This window comes from Osmerus mordax, chromosome 19, assembly GCF_038355195.1.
Source record: "Osmerus mordax isolate fOsmMor3 chromosome 19, fOsmMor3.pri, whole genome shotgun sequence".
NCBI classification, from domain to species: Eukaryota; Metazoa; Chordata; class Actinopteri; order Osmeriformes; family Osmeridae; genus Osmerus; species Osmerus mordax.
The window spans coordinates 6027096-6045456 of record NC_090068.1 but is presented as its reverse complement, the minus strand read 5'-3'; the positions used below and the strand labels follow the sequence as shown (position 1 = coordinate 6045456).

Below are 18361 nucleotides of genomic sequence, written 5' to 3'. Positions count from 1 at the left end.
CATCATGATACCAAACTCATTTATTATAGAGCATAGTCGGATGGATGGACAGGCTAGCATTTCATCACACACGCATACCTGCACACCTTTCCTAATCCAGCAAAAAAGGATTTACACCCTCTTAGAAAAAATACATTGCCTTATATCTCCTCAGCGCTCCGTAGAGGGGTGTGGTCCCATCCACATTCACACGTGTGTGAGTTAGTCAGTTCAACCAGCACTAAATGGTGTAGAACTTTCCTCTCTTCCCCTCTCCTCCTCTGCCTGGCATGGGGCTGTCGCCAAGGCTACCCCCTGTGTTGGGGCTTGCATGGCATGGACTGGTCTTTGGCTATGGGGATTATAATTTGGGAGGCAGGCTAAGGACCATTAGAGCAGAGTAAACACCTCTGATGGGATTAGGATTAAAAATATCTCCTAGCAAGACTTGGAGTTTCCTCCCTGACCCAGACATGATAGGTCAACTCCACTGCAGGTGGCGTTTACTGGCTGCTTGGGCATATTAGCTTTGATCCTCACGAACACCCTACTGAAGCACCGTCTCCAAAAAGAGTGCCACATAACCCACTGGATTCCCATTGGTTCAATTCTATTCTTTTTTTTATTATTTTGACCCACACTACCACAACTGAAATCTACTCAAAAGTTTTTAGTTGCTAGTGTGTACAGACAGATGGTTATTGTGTGTGTGTGATACAGAGTGAGTAAGAGCATGGCTATGTAAATGACATGATAGTGTAATGTGAGAATGGCACGAATGAATGCACGACAGTGATCAGTTTACTAAACTTGGCAGACCACTGGTCCAACCATCAGTTTTTGAACAATTTGTCTCACAGTTTGTCTGTGTCCAAACAGCATGTGTTTGCTTTTCATAGGAGCTTCAAGTAGAACTGGTCCGTAAACAAGTGTTGAGTCTCTCGTTTGGACTGGACAAACATCTTAAACGTGTCAATCAAATGGAGAACAAAAGAACAGTAGACATGATAGTTTAATAATTACAAAAATATGAAAGCAATGTCAACAACACAACTGACTGTCAAAAACAGACTGGGAAATAGGTACTTGTATCCCAAGTGGGAAAAAGAGGATCCTTATCTAATTTAGAGATATTTGTTGAGAGTTAAATACATTTTCATTATCTTTTTCAATTCAATTAGAAATGTATATTCACATACTTATCGACAACTTTGATATATTTAAGTATGGTTGTACTTATACTTTGTAAGTTCACTTTAAGTATAATCTTTTTTTCGCTTGGGATATCTCACTAATCAGGATCTGCCTATGCTGTTGGTTCAGTTATGCACACAGGCATGGCTCAGACATGAAAACACTCATGCAAACTCGCGCACACACACACTTAACGTGTATTGACATATAGCACATACAGTAAATATGGCAAATGAGAGAATAACTAGATGACTCTCCTTTGCTGTGAACGTCTTTCCAGCTTATTAGGTATTTACAGTAACACTCACATTGAATGGATTGTGTTGTGTTTGACACGTTTTAATATGAAGTCAAAATAACATTGGGATGACGAGATATTCATGTACGTTCATGCTAACCCTAAACTAATCGGTGATGAAGTGCATGTCCTTGGTTTGCCTGACTAAGGATTTCTACAAAGAGGGTTTACGCAAAGGTTCAAGCGTGCCAAAGTCTAGCTTTAACATATAAACAGTTTTTGAAGCTAAATGTAGACCATTCAATCACTAGTATACACATACCGTGCTGTTCCACACTTCCAACTCACAGAACACAACATCTCAACAATGACAGAACATGGTCACAAACAAAAATCTGTGTCGCATAAAATATGAACATAAAATAAAAACTGTTGCTGCCCATAAAAACATGACATGGTACAAAAGCACAAAACGCATCACATTGGTACTGAGAGCAATACAAACTGGTATGGTCTCCAGATCTCCTGTAATCCGATTATTCACTGTGGCTGGATTGATACTGTAAGTAATCGAGAAAACAGATACAGAGAGAAAGAGGGACAGATGGAGACAAAGAACAAAAGGATGACTTTTCATTCAGTACACGTACACTGTGAAGATGGCAATGGAGATCGTCTTCCAACTGTACTCGAACCAGTTCCAAACTCTGAATGAGTCGGAAATAATCATAAAGTGTATCTGTGGCTTCGACACTTGGAACTATTCTTTCACCCTGCAGGCAGATGGCGAGAAGCTGACCCAACAATGCCACCGTCTCACCGGATGATGACTAGCATGTCGGAATGCTTCCGAGTTTCGGGAGATAATCCTTCAACTCTAAAATGGCAGTTCATCTCTTGTCTTGTCAGTGTTATGTGCTCCCTGTCTGGTGCCTTATAACCGTAACCGTCTAGTCAGCCACAACAAGTAGGAGGTTTTGTCCCAGCACAGGTCCCTGGCCAGACACAAGTTCGTAGTCCTGAGGGGACTGTCAGGAGGAGAGTAGACCCTAAACCAGTCTTTGTGTTCTGGTCACCATGTCTTCGTTTCCAGATCAAGGATCGAGGGGCTTAGGTGAGGGTTAAGGGGTACGTTTGGAAGGATTGGAAGGGTTTAGGCGCAAGGGGCTTACGGTTGAACAGTCAAGGACTGAGAGACATGGGCCGAGGGGAGAGCTCGCTTCAGACGTACTGCTCTTTGGGGAAGGTGTAGGGGGCCACGCCTGGCGGAGGGGAGAGCATGGGGAGGGAAGGGTATCTGAACACCTGGGAGGAGTCGGTGGGCGACGAGAAGGTGTTTTTCGAGATGTTATTGGTCGGCGGGGAGGCCGCGCTGGGTTGCGGGAGAGGGTAAGGGTGCTCGGGGAGGAGGGAGAGAGGGGGGTTGATGGGAGGGGAGTAGGGCTCCGGGTAGTCCTCCTTGTTGCAGGCCAGTCTGTAGCTCACATAGTCGGCTGTGTTTGGGAGCTCCTCGTAGAGCTTTCCGGAACGCTGAGGAGAGGCCAAAGACATGAGATGAATGACAACGACACAGACCAAGTACCAAATGATAGCAGGCCTGTCCAAGCAGCTGACTACAAACGGAGCATGGAACTGGCTGACACACACACAAACACACTTTACCTGGCCATCATCATCCGGCTTCCTCTTGGCGGATGAAGGGGCCATTTTAAGAGAGGGAGAAGAGTTTGTCCTGGTTTACAGAGAAAGCGCGAGAGGAGCGGAGCGTGAGGGTAGCAGTGAACCATTTGAAAATCGATACATCGACATAGTGACAAGTGTTTGAGCAATGTTGTGGCCAAGGGCCTCCGTAAAAATAGGAAAGGGAGAGTAGAGGAGGGGGAAACTGCTCCAGAGCAAGAACGGGAAAGAGAGAAAGAGGCAAGGCGTGACAGAAGACTGCACTGCACATACGAGTCACTTTCTGCCGCTCCGCTGCACTGTTTCCTCATGTTCAGCACCATCACGGTGATGGCGATGCCGAGTGTCACCCCGCCAGCTAGCAGCAAGCCCACAACGCTGATGACATCACCTGGGGCGACCATAGGCAGTGGCTTTTCTAAGAGAATAAAAAAAAAAGAAGAACTTCTTAGAATAGATAACAACACAGACAGTCTGTCAGTGACACACTCTTCTCCACTCTCATGACTACATTGGAAAAATGGCCGTATAAAAAAAGGAAAGATATCTCTATACGGACAAGAGAAAGACGAGAGGAAGCTGTTAAAGCCGATTGAAATGAATAAAAGACTCATTTAGCTGTTGCCATGATCCTAGGTGACCTATAAAGACAATACCTGCTATGTTGATCTCAATCGAGGCGGATCGCGTTCCGATGCTATTGGTCGCGTCACACACGTAGGTGCCAGCCAGCTCGTACGTGATTGGTCCTTTGATGATGAGGACATTGTCCTGGATTTCAATGCTGTTTGATATGGAGCCGTTCATGCTGCACAGGACAGAGAATACCGGACATTAGAACACACTGCACACACACACACACACACACACATAAAACAACTACACACACACACACATAAAAACACCTCCAGACACACACACATATAAAAACACCTCCATACACACACACACACGTATAAAAACACCTCCACACACACACACACACACATATAAAAACACATACACACACACACACACACACATTAAAACAACTCTAGACACACACACACACACATAAAAACACCTCCACACACACACACACACACAGGCATACTCACAGCTTCCACTGGAACAGGGAGACAGCTGGGTTGGCATCAGCCACGCAGGTGAGCTCAACATTCTCTCTGTTCAAGTACCAGTTTCCATCAAACCCTTCTATGGACACCTCTGGCTCATCTGAAACGTGCAAGTGCACACACACACACCAGACGGTCATGGGAGACGGTGATTGTGTGTGTGTGTGTGGCAATAAAATGAATCTAATTGGTGGATTCGAAAAAGAAGCATGCAATTCAGAGTGTGTGTTTGTCGAAGTGTGCGTGTGTGTGTGTGTGCCTACACTGAATGTCCAGTGTCACGCTGTCTGTGTAGACCTCGTCGTTGTAAGTGGTGACGCAGGTGAGGACCTCCTGATGGGTCTCTCTGCTGGGCACCAGGATGTAGTCACTCTGGACCGTGATGGTCCCATCCCTGTTATGAATCTGTCGCGTGGTGGCCTCCCCTGGCACACGCGTGTCCCACCTGCACACACACACACACACACACACCCACACACACACACACACAGACAGGGGTTGCACACATTTTTAAGAAAAAATACATAACTGTAAATAAACAATGATGGGTGAATTCCCCCTTCCTCCCTCCCCCCCCCTCTCTCCTCTGTCTCCTTTTTCCGGTTCATTGTTTTTAATGCCTCCCTCTCTACCTCTCTCCCTCTCTCCCGTAATCTCTCGTTTCTCCTCTTTGTCCTCCACTACCCTGTAAGCGACTCTCCGTTACACACACACGCGCCTCACCTGATCGTGCCAGGTGGTTTACCATTGGCCGAGAGACAGGTGGCCACTGGCATCTTCAGATTGGATGACCGCGCCACCAAGGTGGGCGTGGACAGACTCATCTGGGTCGAAGGTCGAGCTGAACCAATGAAAACAAAAACAGTTAAGTGAGAACCGAATAAATTAGCACCCCCCCATTCTAACACACACACACACCAGAAAGACGAAGTACTATGGAGGTGTCCCTGTCTGTCTCACCGTAGACAGTCAGGTTAACGGTGTTCTCCCGGTTGCCTGCGGGGAAGGTCGTGTACTCGCAGATGTAGGTGGCCTCGTCGGCGAGGCGCAGCGACACGAAGGCGATGGTGGTGTCCTCCAGGGACGGGACGCGGCGCCGCACGGCCCCGCTCTTGAAGCTGACGCGTTCCCGGAAGGGCGGGGCCACCGACACGCCCAGGGATGGGTTGGCGATGGCCACGTTCTGCTTGCTGCCGTTCACCAGCTTCTGCCAGGTCACCTTGGAGGCGTGGAGGGAGGGGGTCATCGCAATACATGACACAGGCGTCTGATGATTCGTCATAGAAACGTTTGCGAGTCTTAAGAGAACTGTGTCAGAGCTAGGGGTCCTAAGTCCGGTTTTACCTGTGAAATTTTGACAGGTGGAACACTGTTGATGAAGACACAGGGCAGCTCTACCTTGGAGCCCACGTACCCCGATCGCCCTTCCGCATCCATCTCCACAGACTGGCCATACACTCCTAGGACCGACACACACACACACACTGTCAGATACATGGTGTTCAGAAAGCATACAATTAACGTCACACTGTTTTACTCATAGCTGCTCTTCCTTAAGTCCTCCCTTGGTTAAGCAGAGAACGCAGCTCAGCTCTGGAGTTAAATGGGTGTGACATGAAAGGTGTGAGGTGGGTGAGGGGGCGAGAGGGTTAAGACCCAAGAAGTCAGAGGGGAGTAGGAGGGTGAGGATCAAGTCTGAGAGGCAGGAGCGAGGAGTGGACACAAATAGCACCGAGTCGGCTGACTTAGTGACCCATTTAGCAAATCAGCATCAGTCCCAATCCCCCTAGCTGCTGATTGAACACTACTTGTGTGCGCATGCGCGCGTGTGTGTGTCTGTGTGTGTGTTGGACAGAGAGAGAGAATGGGCAGCAGGGTCTGTTTCCCCCCCGAACATGAGTTCGTATGTTTGTGTGCACTGTGTGAGTGCATGCATGCGTGTGTGTGAGAATGAGGGCAGCCATTGTTCGGAGGTGATTGTTTTACTCCTGTGGAGAGTCATTGTTCTCCACGCGGTCGTTTCCGCCCACCAACTGTCCTTCATGGCCTTTCCGTCCACATACCCAAGTAAACACGTCCAAAATCCAATAAAAATAAACAGAGCTCTTCTTAATGTGTAATGCTCATCTTTTTTTTGTCAAGCCTATGCGTGTATGAATAGTAGGGCATTAGTAAGGCTTCCAAATAAAAAGGAGTAGTACGGGGAAAGCTGATTTGAACGCGTTCACATGCAACGTCGGTCACCCCGTTCGCCCACCCTGTTAGAAGTTGTTATGTGTGCGTTTTTGCGTGTGTTCACGCACATGTATGTGCTTTATGGCGTTTCGAGTTTCGAGTACATGACAGCATTCAGGATATTAAGAAATCCAACTGTGTGAGAGCACACATGTGCAGTATCTGCATACTACAATTTGAGTACACGTGTGTATAGGCACAGTACATGTATCTGTATACAAGGGTCCAAGACCAAATCTCATCTCAATTGCACTTCCCTGTGTTTCCTACGAGTAAAGACAATGACATACAAATAGCAACACCTGTATGTCATTGGCAATCAACCAATGGATTATCAAACCAACCATAAATAAAGCCATGTATTTTATACATGAAATGTCATTCTTAAAACTAGAGGAGACAGAGAAGAGGTGACCGACAGCGTAAGGAGAGAGGGAGGAAAGAGGGATGAGCGAGAAAGTCAGAGAACGCCATGACTACATTTCTGGCAGATACACCATTTACATTTAGTCATTTAGCAGACGCTCTTAACCAGAGCGACTTACAGTAAGTACAGGGACATTTCCCCCGAGGCAAGTAGGGTGAAGTGCCTTGCCCAAGGACACAACGTCATTTGACACGGCCCGGGCATCGAACCGGCAACCTTCAGATTACTAGCCCGATTCCCTAACCGCTAAGCCACCTGACTCCACACCAGGACTTTAGGGAACATACAACCGCACACACACACACGCACTGTGTAGCCTATATGTAAAAACACAACCCTAATCCCATGCATATCAACTAACATGATCATACACACACACAAACACAACGCTTCCCTCCCCCACTGGCAGGCCAGCACGGCCGCTGAGCTGATTAGGGGCTTTAGGTGAAGAGATGGAGCAAACTGAGAGCAGCTACCTGTCTGATGACACGCACACACACACACACACACATACACAATAAAGAAAAAAAAGGTACAAGCATGCATATGCATTATGCACTTTCCACCGTAAGAGGCAGGAACGTCCTTTATGGCTGAAAAAAGAGGAAGTGTTTGTGTGTGTGTGTGTGAGGGTGTGTGTGTGGGTGAGAGAGTGTGTGTGTGTGTGTAAGGGTGTGGTCAGTTCCTCTGGGCTAGTCTACAGTCTGAGCTAGCAGGGTCTGTGCTCCTCCCATTTTTAGATGTTGTTGATGAAGAGACAAAGCTGCTCAACAGTGTGCATGGGAACCCACCTCAGCAGCCCGACATACTGGAAACAACACACACACTGACACACATAGTGAGAGTAGAGGGCCTGGGAAAAAGAATTCAACAATGGATGGATGCAACAATGGATGGTCTCTTTCGCTCTTTCACATTGGAATGTACAGTAAGAATCGTGTGGTGTGGTATGGGACATCCCACTGTACATACAGCATGGGATGTAATCCCTAATCAATCGCAGATTTGTCCGACCAGAGATTGCGCAGTTAATCTCTCTCTCACCCTCGCTCTCTCTTTCCCTTCTCCTTCTCCCATTCTATCGCTCTAACCCATCATCCCAAACACACACACACACACACACACACATACACACACACATAGGTCAGAGAGAGAGAAGAGAAGGCCATGCACCCAGAGTTACAAAAACATCCAGATGTTGCCTTCATCCTGTTTCAAACATGTTTCTAAATGACTCCTGATCAGTATATAGAATGCGGATCCGGTTCGAATATGTATACATCTGTATAGAATTGTCTGTGAACTAACAGTTCAAACAGGAGAGAGTTCACGAGGCAGACTGTGGGATGACACAGTGTTTGATGAATGTGGTCGTCTCCAGTGATTCCTCCCAGTCTGCCATTTACAACCTGTTAATTGTCAGACATTCGGTGTCCCTCGACAAAAGGGGTAGTTTGAAGAATCCTTTCAGGCTGTGCGTTAAATATGCGTCTTATTAAAGTGGTAATAAAAATGAAATGAAACCCCAATTTGAGAGACTTTTTGAATTACAATGAGAGAGAAGGGGACCTGAGAGAGAGAGAGATAGAGAGAGAGAGAGATTAACTGTTAAAGCTCGGGCCTGATAAATCTTTGATCAATTGAGGGATTTCACACAAGGTTTATTCATGTGATGTATTACAGTGGCAGGGGGAGTGGGACGGGAGTACATACACACACGTACGCACGCACGCACACACAAATGCACACACATACGTATTCTCTCTCAGCCACACACACCGCCACTGATCACAGGGAATACACCATAGTAAACAGACCATGTGACCACTATTCCAAAACTGTGTGATTGTGTGTGTGTGTGCCCAAATACACACACTGTGCTGCTTCCTGTCATATCACTACTTTGTTAAATTGATTGTAATCTCTTACACAATTTAAAGGTGGGGTCAATGTGTGTGTTCGTCTGAGTGCGTATGTGCATGGACCGTACGTGAGTGTGTGTATGTGTATACGTGTAATCTCCGGGCCTCTCTGAATGTAGAGTGTGTGTTTGGAAGGTTTTCAAGGGGAGCTCACAGGATTAGGATTTCTGTTGCTGTGTTTTGGGGCAGGAAAGGGGGGTAAACAGAGAGAGAGAAAGAGGGGAGGGTCAAAAAAATGAAATGAAACGGAAAACAAACAGAATGGAGAGACGGAAAAAAGGGGGATGGAAGGGTGAAAGAGATAGAGACCGAAAGAGAGAGATTGAATTGTATTTATTCGGGGTAGTGTCTGTGTATTTGGCCCACTGTTCCATACAAGGCCAGTGGATTATGCTGATATCCTGTGTGCGTGTTTGTGTGTCCAGGGGTATGTCTGTCTGACTGTACTGTATATTAGTTGTTTGTGTCTGTCTCAAGTGTACAAGTTTGTATGGGTGTGTGTGTCTGTGTGCAAGCGTGTGCGTGTGTGTACGTGTGAGTTTTTTTGCATGCATGCATGCATATGTGCATGTAGTAAAGAGATATGAGCCAGAGTGAAAACCTGCTCTGACATCATTTCTATGACGACACACACTGGGGATCTGCACAGTAGGGCTACTGAGAAGTTAGAGGTTGTTCCTGTAGTAGCAGTTATTGAGAGATCTGTTTCTAAGATCATTGGTGAATATGTTCACATGAAGTGTTCACGCGAATCGTTTTACTCATGCAGCTGCCTTGACCATATGGAATGTGTCCATGGAGACCGTGTCCAACAGCTCCATGGCAACAAAAGCTGTCACACCATCAGGGTCATTTTCTAGCCTTTAACCTCTAATCCACAAGCTCAGCACTTCATAAGGCATCCTTACCCACTTGGTGAAGGCGTGCACACTCATACACATAAACATAGATAGATACAGATCATACACATGCACACACATGCACTTTCACACATATTGCCAAACTGGCAGAGAGATTAATCACTGAGTGGGTAAAAAAAAAAAGCAATCACACCAGATGTCCCAGCAGCTCGAACCAAATCCATAGGTTAGAACATTCTATAAATCCTCTACTGGTTGCATAAGACCCATGCCTAGAGTTTCCAAGACAAGACTTTACAACCTACACCACCAATCTACCGCAACCTACATCACCTACTCACATCTTGTGCTTCATAGAGGAGAACGGGTGCAAAGATGTTTGACTGAGGCTTCTCTATAGGGTGTCTCGCTGTTCATCGCTCAAGATCACAAATCCATTTGCTTGCTACCATAAAAAAGCCCCCCCCCCCCCCCCCCCCCACACACACACACACACACATACTCAAGGAGACATGCGGTTTCAGAGATGCACTACTGTCGCGTCTTGTGAAAACAGCCAGAGCACCCACAGAAAAGAGGCTTAAACGGGGAGCAAAAGGGGGAGGGGAGGATGGTAGTACCTTGGACAGCACAACAAGTTGTTATCAGGAATATCCAAAATACTCCAGAGTTTTCCATGCTAAAATCACCGTCGCCAGTTTTCCTATAAGTAGATATATTCCAGTTTTTTTGTTTGTTCCAAATATCCCTTCCGACTCCTACACCTCAAGAACTGATGAACAATTGCAATGTACGTCAGTCTCGGTGGCTGTGCTGTTTGAGCGAAGTCCCCATGCGCTGCTGCGCTGCGACGTAAAAAGCCGGACTAAACCGATAACCTAACCAACCTAGCAGACGGGTGGCTAAATTAAGAAGAAAAAAGAGTTGATATAGGAAGTTGTTTAATCCACACAGTTGGTACGGAATACTACTCAATCCCTCTTCTTTGTGGCTTGTCACTGAAATGAACTCCACGCGCGTCGAAGCGGCTAGGCGGGGATAAAGAAGCTTATGAAGCGTGGGCAGATTATGACCCTAGATACACACACACTCTGACAACAAATTACCGCCCCGTCTAGTGCTGTCTGCCTACTACCATGGTATAAACCAATCTGGAAGAGAACTTCTCGGTTCATAGTTATGAACAGATTTATGCGCAGTCATGAAGTGATCTCCAGACTGATCTATCTGAACTACGCACTTTATGCGAGAAACTGCTGAATGGCTCGTGCCTCTCCTTTTTGCTCACCACCCGAATTGTTGCTGTGTCCTCCTGTGCCAATAGGCTGTCTGTCACCTAGACAGTGTTAAGCATATTGGCCTAATAGTCTATTATGGCCGTACTACGACCAAGAACACATCATGGTAATAATCGATTTGCATATGCAAAACCTTAAACCTACACGAAAAGGAGTAAGTAGCCTAAAAGTAGTGATGAGGTGAGAACATGGGTGGACGAGGAAGACAATCGAAGGTCAAGGTCTTCCACCCCTACTAACTGGGGTGGAAGAGGGGGTGAGTGGGAGAGGCCAGGTTATCGGTTTCCAGGTGACCGCGGGGCACGATGGCACGAGCAGCTGGTGTGCGTGTGTAGACAAGGCTGAGGCTTAAGAGACAAGGGCAAGTGAGGAATTCCCATGATACAAAGGTGGTCTGAGGTGAAGAGGACATGCGGGAGGCTCCAGGAGTTGTGTGACCAAAAGGAGGGCAAGAGAGGTTAGGTAGCTTAGAAAACTGAGCTGTAAGGTATGACACCAGGCCATAGAGTGGACGAGGAGGAGAGTTTAGGTTATGGGAGGCCGAAGGATTTTGAAGACGAGGAAAATGCCTAGGATGTATGGCTGTAGGATGTAGTAGAAAAGACTAGGGTATGGATCTGAACACGGTTTGGCTCGAAGAGATAAAGATATAGAACACAGGAGACAGAGTAGGAGTGGTGTAAAAACAGAAAAATGGTAAGGAAAGAAAATGTATCTGAGCAGTGGTGTAGTCTACGTGATATCCAGGCAGGGGAACTGCACGTGGAGGATAGAGCCTGACAGAATGCCCACTACTTCATACTGGACTACACCACTGGAGATAGGGGTGTCAGACATGAGAAAACTGGAGTGAGTGGAGACAACAGTGTTTAACCCTCGTGCTGCCTTCGGGTCACATGACCCAAAGGTTCATAACGAACCATCGTTGTGTTTACCCAATTTTACCCAATACAAAAACAAATACAAATAATTTTCTTTTAACCATTTCAATGTGGGGGGTCTGAGACAGCCCGACAGATAAAAGAAAATGCTTCACTTTGTTTTTGTATGAGGTAAATTTGTCGCAATACGAAGGTGGGTCACAATGACTGATGGGTCAGAATGACCCGAAGATAACACAAGGGTTAAAACACATTCCCAGGGTTGTCTCCAGTGAACCAGCAGGGGGAGCCAAACAGAAGGATTTTCCATGAGGCAGCACACCGTTTCGGTTGTGTTTACATCACGGCAGAGGGGGAGGGGGAAGGAGGGGATGGGGGGGGACAAGGAGAGGAGAGGAAAGGTCGTTCAAAACCCTGCTGATGACAACACTGTACTGTTCTGTACTTTACAGTGTGTGTGTGTGTGTGCGTGTGTGTGCGTGTGTGTGGCAGGCTGGTGCTCTCTGTCACAGCAGAGGAGAGAAACGAATCAGCACTCTCCAGCGCACCACCTATCCCCCCCATCACTCACCCCCCCCCCCATCCCCCATCCCCTCCCTTTCTGAAACAGTCTGCTCTGCAGTCCTCCACCAGCCCAGGGAAACACACCATCCTGCCACTGCCACGAGTCCACGAGGAGCAGGCAGATAGAGACAGCTACAGCAACCACACCAGACCATAGGTAAGGCATCAGCTCATGTAGTCTATATTGTATCTCTGCACATCTGGCCAGTTGATACTTCATCCCCCAGAAGCCCCCTGTTTTTGGAATGAGACAGAGGATGTGCCGGAGCGCAGAGCCGGGAAAGGCATAGAATATTCTAGCATACATCTTTACGGCACAAGAAATGTGCTCACCAGCTTCATTACAAAATGCATTAGATACACTAAAATACATTCTTGCAGCGGGGTAACAGTCTAGAATTTTTGTTCTTGCAAACAATGCTGAGCTTCACAGGGAACATTCTAGCTAGCAATGCTATTGCTATTCAAGATAGTATTATCTAATTTACAATCAGTTTTATTAATGGGCAACAGCTTGAGGTCTGCTTAAATAACAAGAAAGAGAAAATGTTACTGGACTAAGATAATAGTGCAAGTTCAGGAACAGTTACCCCACCTAGACAGTGCTGGATAGTTTATGGAGCTGAAGCAGATAACAGATATTGTTTGGCAGAGGGAGTGGTGATTGCGTAGGTAAAAAAACAGAGGCTGTCTGTTGTTAAGTTGTCCTGAAGGTTTGGCTGCCCCAGACTATCTTTATGTTTGATAAGGTTATTGATTCCAGAGACTCAAATGCTGCTGCCTGTCTAATGATTCCTTCCCTCCCTCAATTCAATTTCATTTCGGTGTGCTTCGTTATAGTAAATACTCCACTTCTTAGCAGGGGGACAGAAGAAACCATTATGGATACAAACTGACACAAATGATCTCTCTCTCCTTCTCTCTCCCAAGGTGGATGGTGCCAGTTCCATGATGGTCCAGTCTCTGTACATGTGTGGAGTTACTTTGGGAGGTATGTGGAGTCCTTCTGCTCCAGAATATACCCTATTATCTTTTCTTGACTGTCCTGGTGTAGGAACACTGGCTAACTAACTGGATGTGCTTCCTCTTTCTGGCCCCAGTGCTGCTGGCGCTGGGTCTAGTGCCTGTACACAGTGACCTGATGACGGTGTGCGCGGAGGATGATGACGACCTGAGGGTGGACTGTCTCCTGGAGACCAAACCCAGCATGATTAACAGCTATGAGTTCTCCATGTCCTCCGGGACCAAGGAGACCCTCGTCAACACCAACGTGTCTGGCTCGATCGTGGCCACGCCCTTCCGGGACAAAAGCTACGTGGAGGAACTCGAGCCACATGGCTACCGCATGACGATGACTGGCTACGTGCCCAAATTCCCAGCCAACAACACCTTCATGTGCAAAGTGACCAAGAACGTGGCCTCTGTCTATGTGGAGAAAGGTTTGTGTTTGTGTGTGTGTATGTGTGTGTGTGTTGGTGAGGGAGCGCTACAGTGTCCTATCGGCTTTCTAAACTAACCGTTGCTGTGTCTTTTTTCCAGAACATTTGCTGCCTTGCTCAGCTGTCAGTGTCTTTCTGCAGAGCTGCAGGTGGATGATGTTTCCTGGGTTGTCTTTCTATCTCGCACATATCTGCAGTCTGACCTCCCACTGACACATACACACACACAGACTGACACACTCACGTACGTATATGCACGCATACACACACTCGTACACACTCGAAAACACACACCTGCCCCTTTAGAACCTTCAAAACTGCCTCACTGCAGTCACCTTCATCACATTACAGATATTGTTCTCTCACTCTCTCTCTTTCTCTCTCCCTCTCTCTCTCTCCCTTCCACACACACACCACAGTCATTAACCTTGCATAACAGTATACAGACTTCAATTCAACCAGCTTCTATGGCAAAATGAGTGTGCAGGAATAGCAAATAGATTATAATAATGTTGTAGGAAGAAGATACTTAATCAATTCCTTTTAACAGAAAATTAAAAAGTGCTACATCCTAACACTGGTAGTAGCTATCTGTATTTTTCTTGCTGCGTATTTTACTAATGCTTTTGCTATAGTGTGTATGTGTGTGTGTGTGCAGAATTATGCCCATTAAGCATAGCTTTGCTAAAGTGGTAAGTGCAGACCCACTCACAAAAATCAATAAATCTGTTACCATTTAAACAAATTGTCTTTCTTGCATATGTATACACACAGTCTCAGATAAGATATTTTTCTTGACTATCCTGCAAAATATACGTCTCCTTTTCTGGAAGCCTGGGACAAGGTTGGGTTAAGTACGCTTGGTTAATTTAGGTCGTCATAGATTTAGTGGAACATTTGGCCTAACGTTAATCGGAAAGAGAGGATTTGCCTCATCGCATTGTAGTTTTTGTCCCTCAGACTTTTCCGTAGTACAATTACAGAAGTCTGTATTCAAGATGGCTGCCTCCACAAGCAACAGTAAAGGAGTGTCCATCTCCAAAGCAGAATATCTGAAACGCTATTTGTCTGCAGATGGAGATGGAAAGAAGTCAAAGGAAAAGAATGTTAAAAAGAGACGAGTTAAAGTCACTGGGAGAGGGTGAGTAGGGAATACACAATTTAACAATAGCAGGTCATATCGCTAGCTAACTACCGACGTTGGCAAGATAGTAGCAATAGCTAAGCTAGCTCACAAGCCGTATCATGATGTAGTATACGTTTAGCTACTTAGCATTGGCAACCGTATTATTGACTGGAATAACAAATTGTCCATTATATTTTCTCTCGGGGTTATCTTGTCTCTGGCTATGTTAGTAGTGTGTTGTTGCTGTTAATGCCATGGTGGCGTGGGATTAGCACAATCGTATTAAACCCTAGCTACTGAGGTTATCTGCTCTCTGCTCACTTGTTGCTTGAACTTCTATAGGATGAAAATAGTAGATGACGACGTAGATTGGAAGCAGCTAGTGAACAGCGAGGAGAACGAAAACGAGGAGGAGGAAGAGGAAGCTCCAGTGGTAATATTCCTCATCTCTGAAGTTGCCGCCATAGATGGAGCACTTGCGTGCCCTTGCCAGTCTTGCAAATTCATGTCAACTTTCTTCTGACCTTCTAACCGTGTTTGTTCCCAGGTTGCTGAAATGATAGATGAGCGACCAGAAGATGTGAAACAACTAGAAGCCTTCCGCACAAGCACCAAATGGAGAGTGATGGGAGGTGAGACTGTGTGTGTGTTCGTTTATGCATATTCACATACATTTTCCTGGATGTTCACTTTGAGTTATTAAGTGTTTCTATCCCTGCTCAGTTGATGAAGAGGATAATGAGGAGGAGGAGGAGGAGGAGGAAGGTCAAGACACGGGCAGTACAGACTCTGGGAACGCCCGCCATGACTCACCTGAGCCTACACCAGGCAGGAAGACACGCCACGATTCCACGGACAACTCTCCACTTAAGAGAACTCGTCATGACTCACCAGATGCATCTCAACCCAGGCACCAGATGACACAGAGTGCAGGTAAATTAGAGCAGACTACTATGTGTCCGAAACCTCACCACCTCCACCTACCTGCTCCTTCTACTAGCTTCTACATTGTGTAGTAAATGTCTGGACTCTAAAATCGTTTTCCCAGCTACCTAGACCCATTGTAATGAACTGGATGGCAACCAGTTAAGTGGCTATGATCTGACTTTTTGTAGTTTTGCTTATACACAATTCAACCCGTTAAGTCTTGTTTCAAGGCTAGCATGTGTGAAGGTAGGATAGTATCGTTTATTTATGGGTTTTCTCTTTTTTTTGACTCCCCTCCAGCAAAGAAAAATGCCAACTCATCCTCGGGTCGTTCCAAAAAGCGCTCTCCAGACTCTGACCAATCCCCACCCAGAAGGCGGGCTCAGCACAAGTCTGGTTCAGATTCTGACCAATCACCCCCAAGGAGGAACTCAAAATCCACAAAATGCTCAGATTCTGACCAATCCCCACCCCGGAGAAGACCCAAACGTGGACAGGACTCAGACTCTGACCTCTCCCCTCCTCGCAGGCCTGACCAATCACAGGTTAAAAAAAAAGAAAACAAAAGTCTGTCTTACCTACTTGTACTTTCTTTGTTGTAACCCAAAGTGTCAAGGAGGAGGAAAACAAACTAATCATGTGTGTGTTTTCCTTATTATAATTTTTCAACTCCCTCAGGCTCCAAGGATGTTATCTGGAGGGGCAGCAGGCCTAGTGTCCATAGACGTTCTAAGGGAAGAACAGGAGGAGAACCGACGCAGGGAGAAAACCAACCGACCCCTAGAAGGTCTGTCAACAGATCCTCTCGCCATACTCTCGACCTCTGACTCATCACCTTCACACGTCGACCAATCCTACACCTCCCACAATACTGTATTTCACACAGGCTGCTCGGTTTTGAAGTTCAACTGTCGCCTTGTCGGGGCTGCCAACCGCGATGTGTCACTGAGCCCGCTTCCTCTCCCCCTCAGACCAGTCGCGTAACGCCCAGACCGTTTTCAGGGACAAGAGCGGCAAGCGGCGAGATCTGGAGGTGGAGAGAGAAGAGCAGAAGAGAAAGGCTGCAGAGAAGGCTGAGAAGGACGAGAAATATGCCCAGTGGGGGAAAGGGTGAGAAAGAAAGATCTTGACATTCGTTCGCGTCTCTCTGTTTCGGTCTGGGTCCGGTCTTTTCTATAGGCTCACGTAAAGGCAGACTAAATCGTGCGTGTGTGTGAACATCTTGCAGGCTAGTGCAGGGCCAGATGCAGAACCAGAACATTGAGGACGCGGTGCTCGAGGCCCAGAAGCCCTTTGCGCGTCACCGTGACGACGAGGACCTGGACCGCATGCTGCGGGAGCAGGAGAGGGACGGGGACCCCATGGCAGCCATGCTCCGACGCAAAAAAGAACGGGACTCCAAGCTACGAGGAGTCAAAGGTCAGACATGACACGACACCCCCTGAGAACCCCTAATCGCGCTCTCTGTCTCTCTCTCCTGTCTCTCTTTCTCCATTCCTCCGTATCTCCAACACCCCTTTTGTTGTTTTCATCCTTTTTTTCAGAAAAACCACGCTATAAAGGACCGCCCCCACCACCAAACCGTTTCAACATCCACCCGGGCTACCGCTGGGACGGGGTGGACAGGTAGCACCTCACTCATAGTGTGTGTGTGTGTGTGTGTGTGTGTGTGTGTGTGTGAGAGAGAGAGTGTGTGTGAGTGTGAGTCTGTTGTGCGGGTGTCCGTTTGTGCACCTGTTGAGATGTTTTGGAGTACAGCTGTGAATGGGTCACAATTTAAGCCAAGTTGTGTACGTGTGTTTCTCAGGTCTAACGGCTTTGAGCAGAAGCGCTACACCAGGATAGCTGATAAGATGGCGGTGCAGGAAGTGGCGTACAAGTGGAGCGTGGAAGACATGTAGAGGAGAGAGAGAACACGCAACGAAGGACCTTCTCTTGATGGATGAAAGTAGGATGGATGGAAGTAGGATGGGTGCATGGATGAAAACATATCTGCATGCGACGCAGCAGATCAATCTCTCCACGCACAGACACAAACATGTACAGAATATATGGCCAGTCAGAGAACTAGGGAACACTGACGAGATGTTCAGCTGTGCATACTTCTGCATCGTGACAGACAGACAGGCAGGCAGACAGTCCCTCACTGTTGGTTGAACTACTGAGCCAGCAACTCTGATATTTTGTCCCCTTTCTATTTGTTTAATAAACAATCTGTTTTGTATCTCAGTGTAATTCAGTTATTTCATGGTGATGGTATTATATTCATGTCTACAAACTGAAACTCAGACATAGTAGACAGCAATAAATATAACTATTTCAGTCAAAACAATCACATATTAGATTTGAGCATTTATTGTTACATGACATGGACATGTAGATTTAACTTTGGCGGAGTGGATGATCTAAGGGAAGCGCTCCTTGCCTCCTCGATGCAACACATCCATACATGACATATGAGGCAGGGAGCAATAGA

General features: G+C 46.7%; 3 protein-coding genes across 3 annotated transcripts; 2 read left to right on the top strand and 1 right to left on the bottom strand.

Annotated features, from left to right (window-relative positions):
* Positions 1-2632: 2632 nt before the first annotated feature.
* LOC136963347 (nectin-1-like) lies at positions 2633-10328 on the bottom strand. The gene is made up of 10 exons (XM_067257449.1): positions 10271-10328; positions 5551-5666; positions 5167-5425; positions 4930-5047; positions 4470-4651; positions 4189-4306; positions 3748-3899; positions 3365-3509; positions 3074-3143; positions 2633-2941 (listed from the first exon to the last, which is right to left on the bottom strand). The coding sequence occupies exons 1-10, from the start codon at positions 10326-10328 to the stop codon at positions 2633-2635; spliced, it is 1527 nt and encodes a 508-aa protein (XP_067113550.1).
* Positions 10329-12446: 2118 nt separating this feature from the next.
* Positions 12447-14571, top strand: LOC136963364 (uncharacterized). The gene is made up of 4 exons (XM_067257471.1): positions 12447-12550; positions 13324-13384; positions 13494-13832; positions 13933-14571. The coding sequence occupies exons 2-4, from the start codon at positions 13342-13344 to the stop codon at positions 14043-14045; spliced, it is 495 nt and encodes a 164-aa protein (XP_067113572.1). The 5' UTR covers positions 12447-12550; positions 13324-13341; the 3' UTR covers positions 14046-14571.
* A 259-nt stretch (positions 14572-14830) lies between these two features.
* Positions 14831-18107, top strand: bud13 (BUD13 homolog). Its single transcript, XM_067257302.1, has 10 exons — positions 14831-14973; positions 15301-15391; positions 15506-15590; positions 15682-15891; positions 16186-16430; positions 16564-16672; positions 16857-16995; positions 17114-17304; positions 17430-17511; positions 17693-18107. The coding sequence occupies exons 1-10, from the start codon at positions 14831-14833 to the stop codon at positions 17784-17786; spliced, it is 1389 nt and encodes a 462-aa protein (XP_067113403.1). The 3' UTR covers positions 17787-18107.
* Positions 18108-18361: the final 254 nt, after the last annotated feature.

Excerpts from the sequence above, each read along its gene's own strand:
- LOC136963364 (XM_067257471.1), top strand. The coding sequence starts at position 13,342 with ATGATGGTCCAGTCTCTGTACATGTGTGGAGTTACTTTGGGAG. Across the intron at positions 13,385-13,493 it reads GTGTGGAGTTACTTTGGGAG|TGCTGCTGGCGCTGGGTCTA; the intron begins GTATGTGGAGTC and ends TTCTGGCCCCAG. Across the intron at positions 13,833-13,932 it reads CTCTGTCTATGTGGAGAAAG|AACATTTGCTGCCTTGCTCA; the intron begins GTTTGTGTTTGT and ends TCTTTTTTCCAG.
- bud13 (XM_067257302.1), top strand. The coding sequence starts at position 14,831 with ATGGCTGCCTCCACAAGCAACAGTAAAGGAGTGTCCATCTCCAAAGCA. Across the intron at positions 15,392-15,505 it reads AGGAAGAGGAAGCTCCAGTG|GTTGCTGAAATGATAGATGA; the intron begins GTAATATTCCTC and ends GTTTGTTCCCAG. Across the intron at positions 16,431-16,563 it reads GCAGGCCTGACCAATCACAG|GCTCCAAGGATGTTATCTGG; the intron begins GTTAAAAAAAAA and ends CAACTCCCTCAG.
- LOC136963347 (XM_067257449.1), bottom strand. The coding sequence starts at position 10,328 with ATGGAAAACTCTGGAGTATTTTGGATATTCCTGATAACAACTTGTTGT. Across the intron at positions 3,510-3,747 it reads GATTGAGATCAACATAGCAG|AAAAGCCACTGCCTATGGTC; the intron begins GTATTGTCTTTA and ends TTATTCTCTTAG. Across the intron at positions 3,144-3,364 it reads GGAGCGGCAGAAAGTGACTC|GACAAACTCTTCTCCCTCTC; the intron begins GTATGTGCAGTG and ends TCTGTAAACCAG.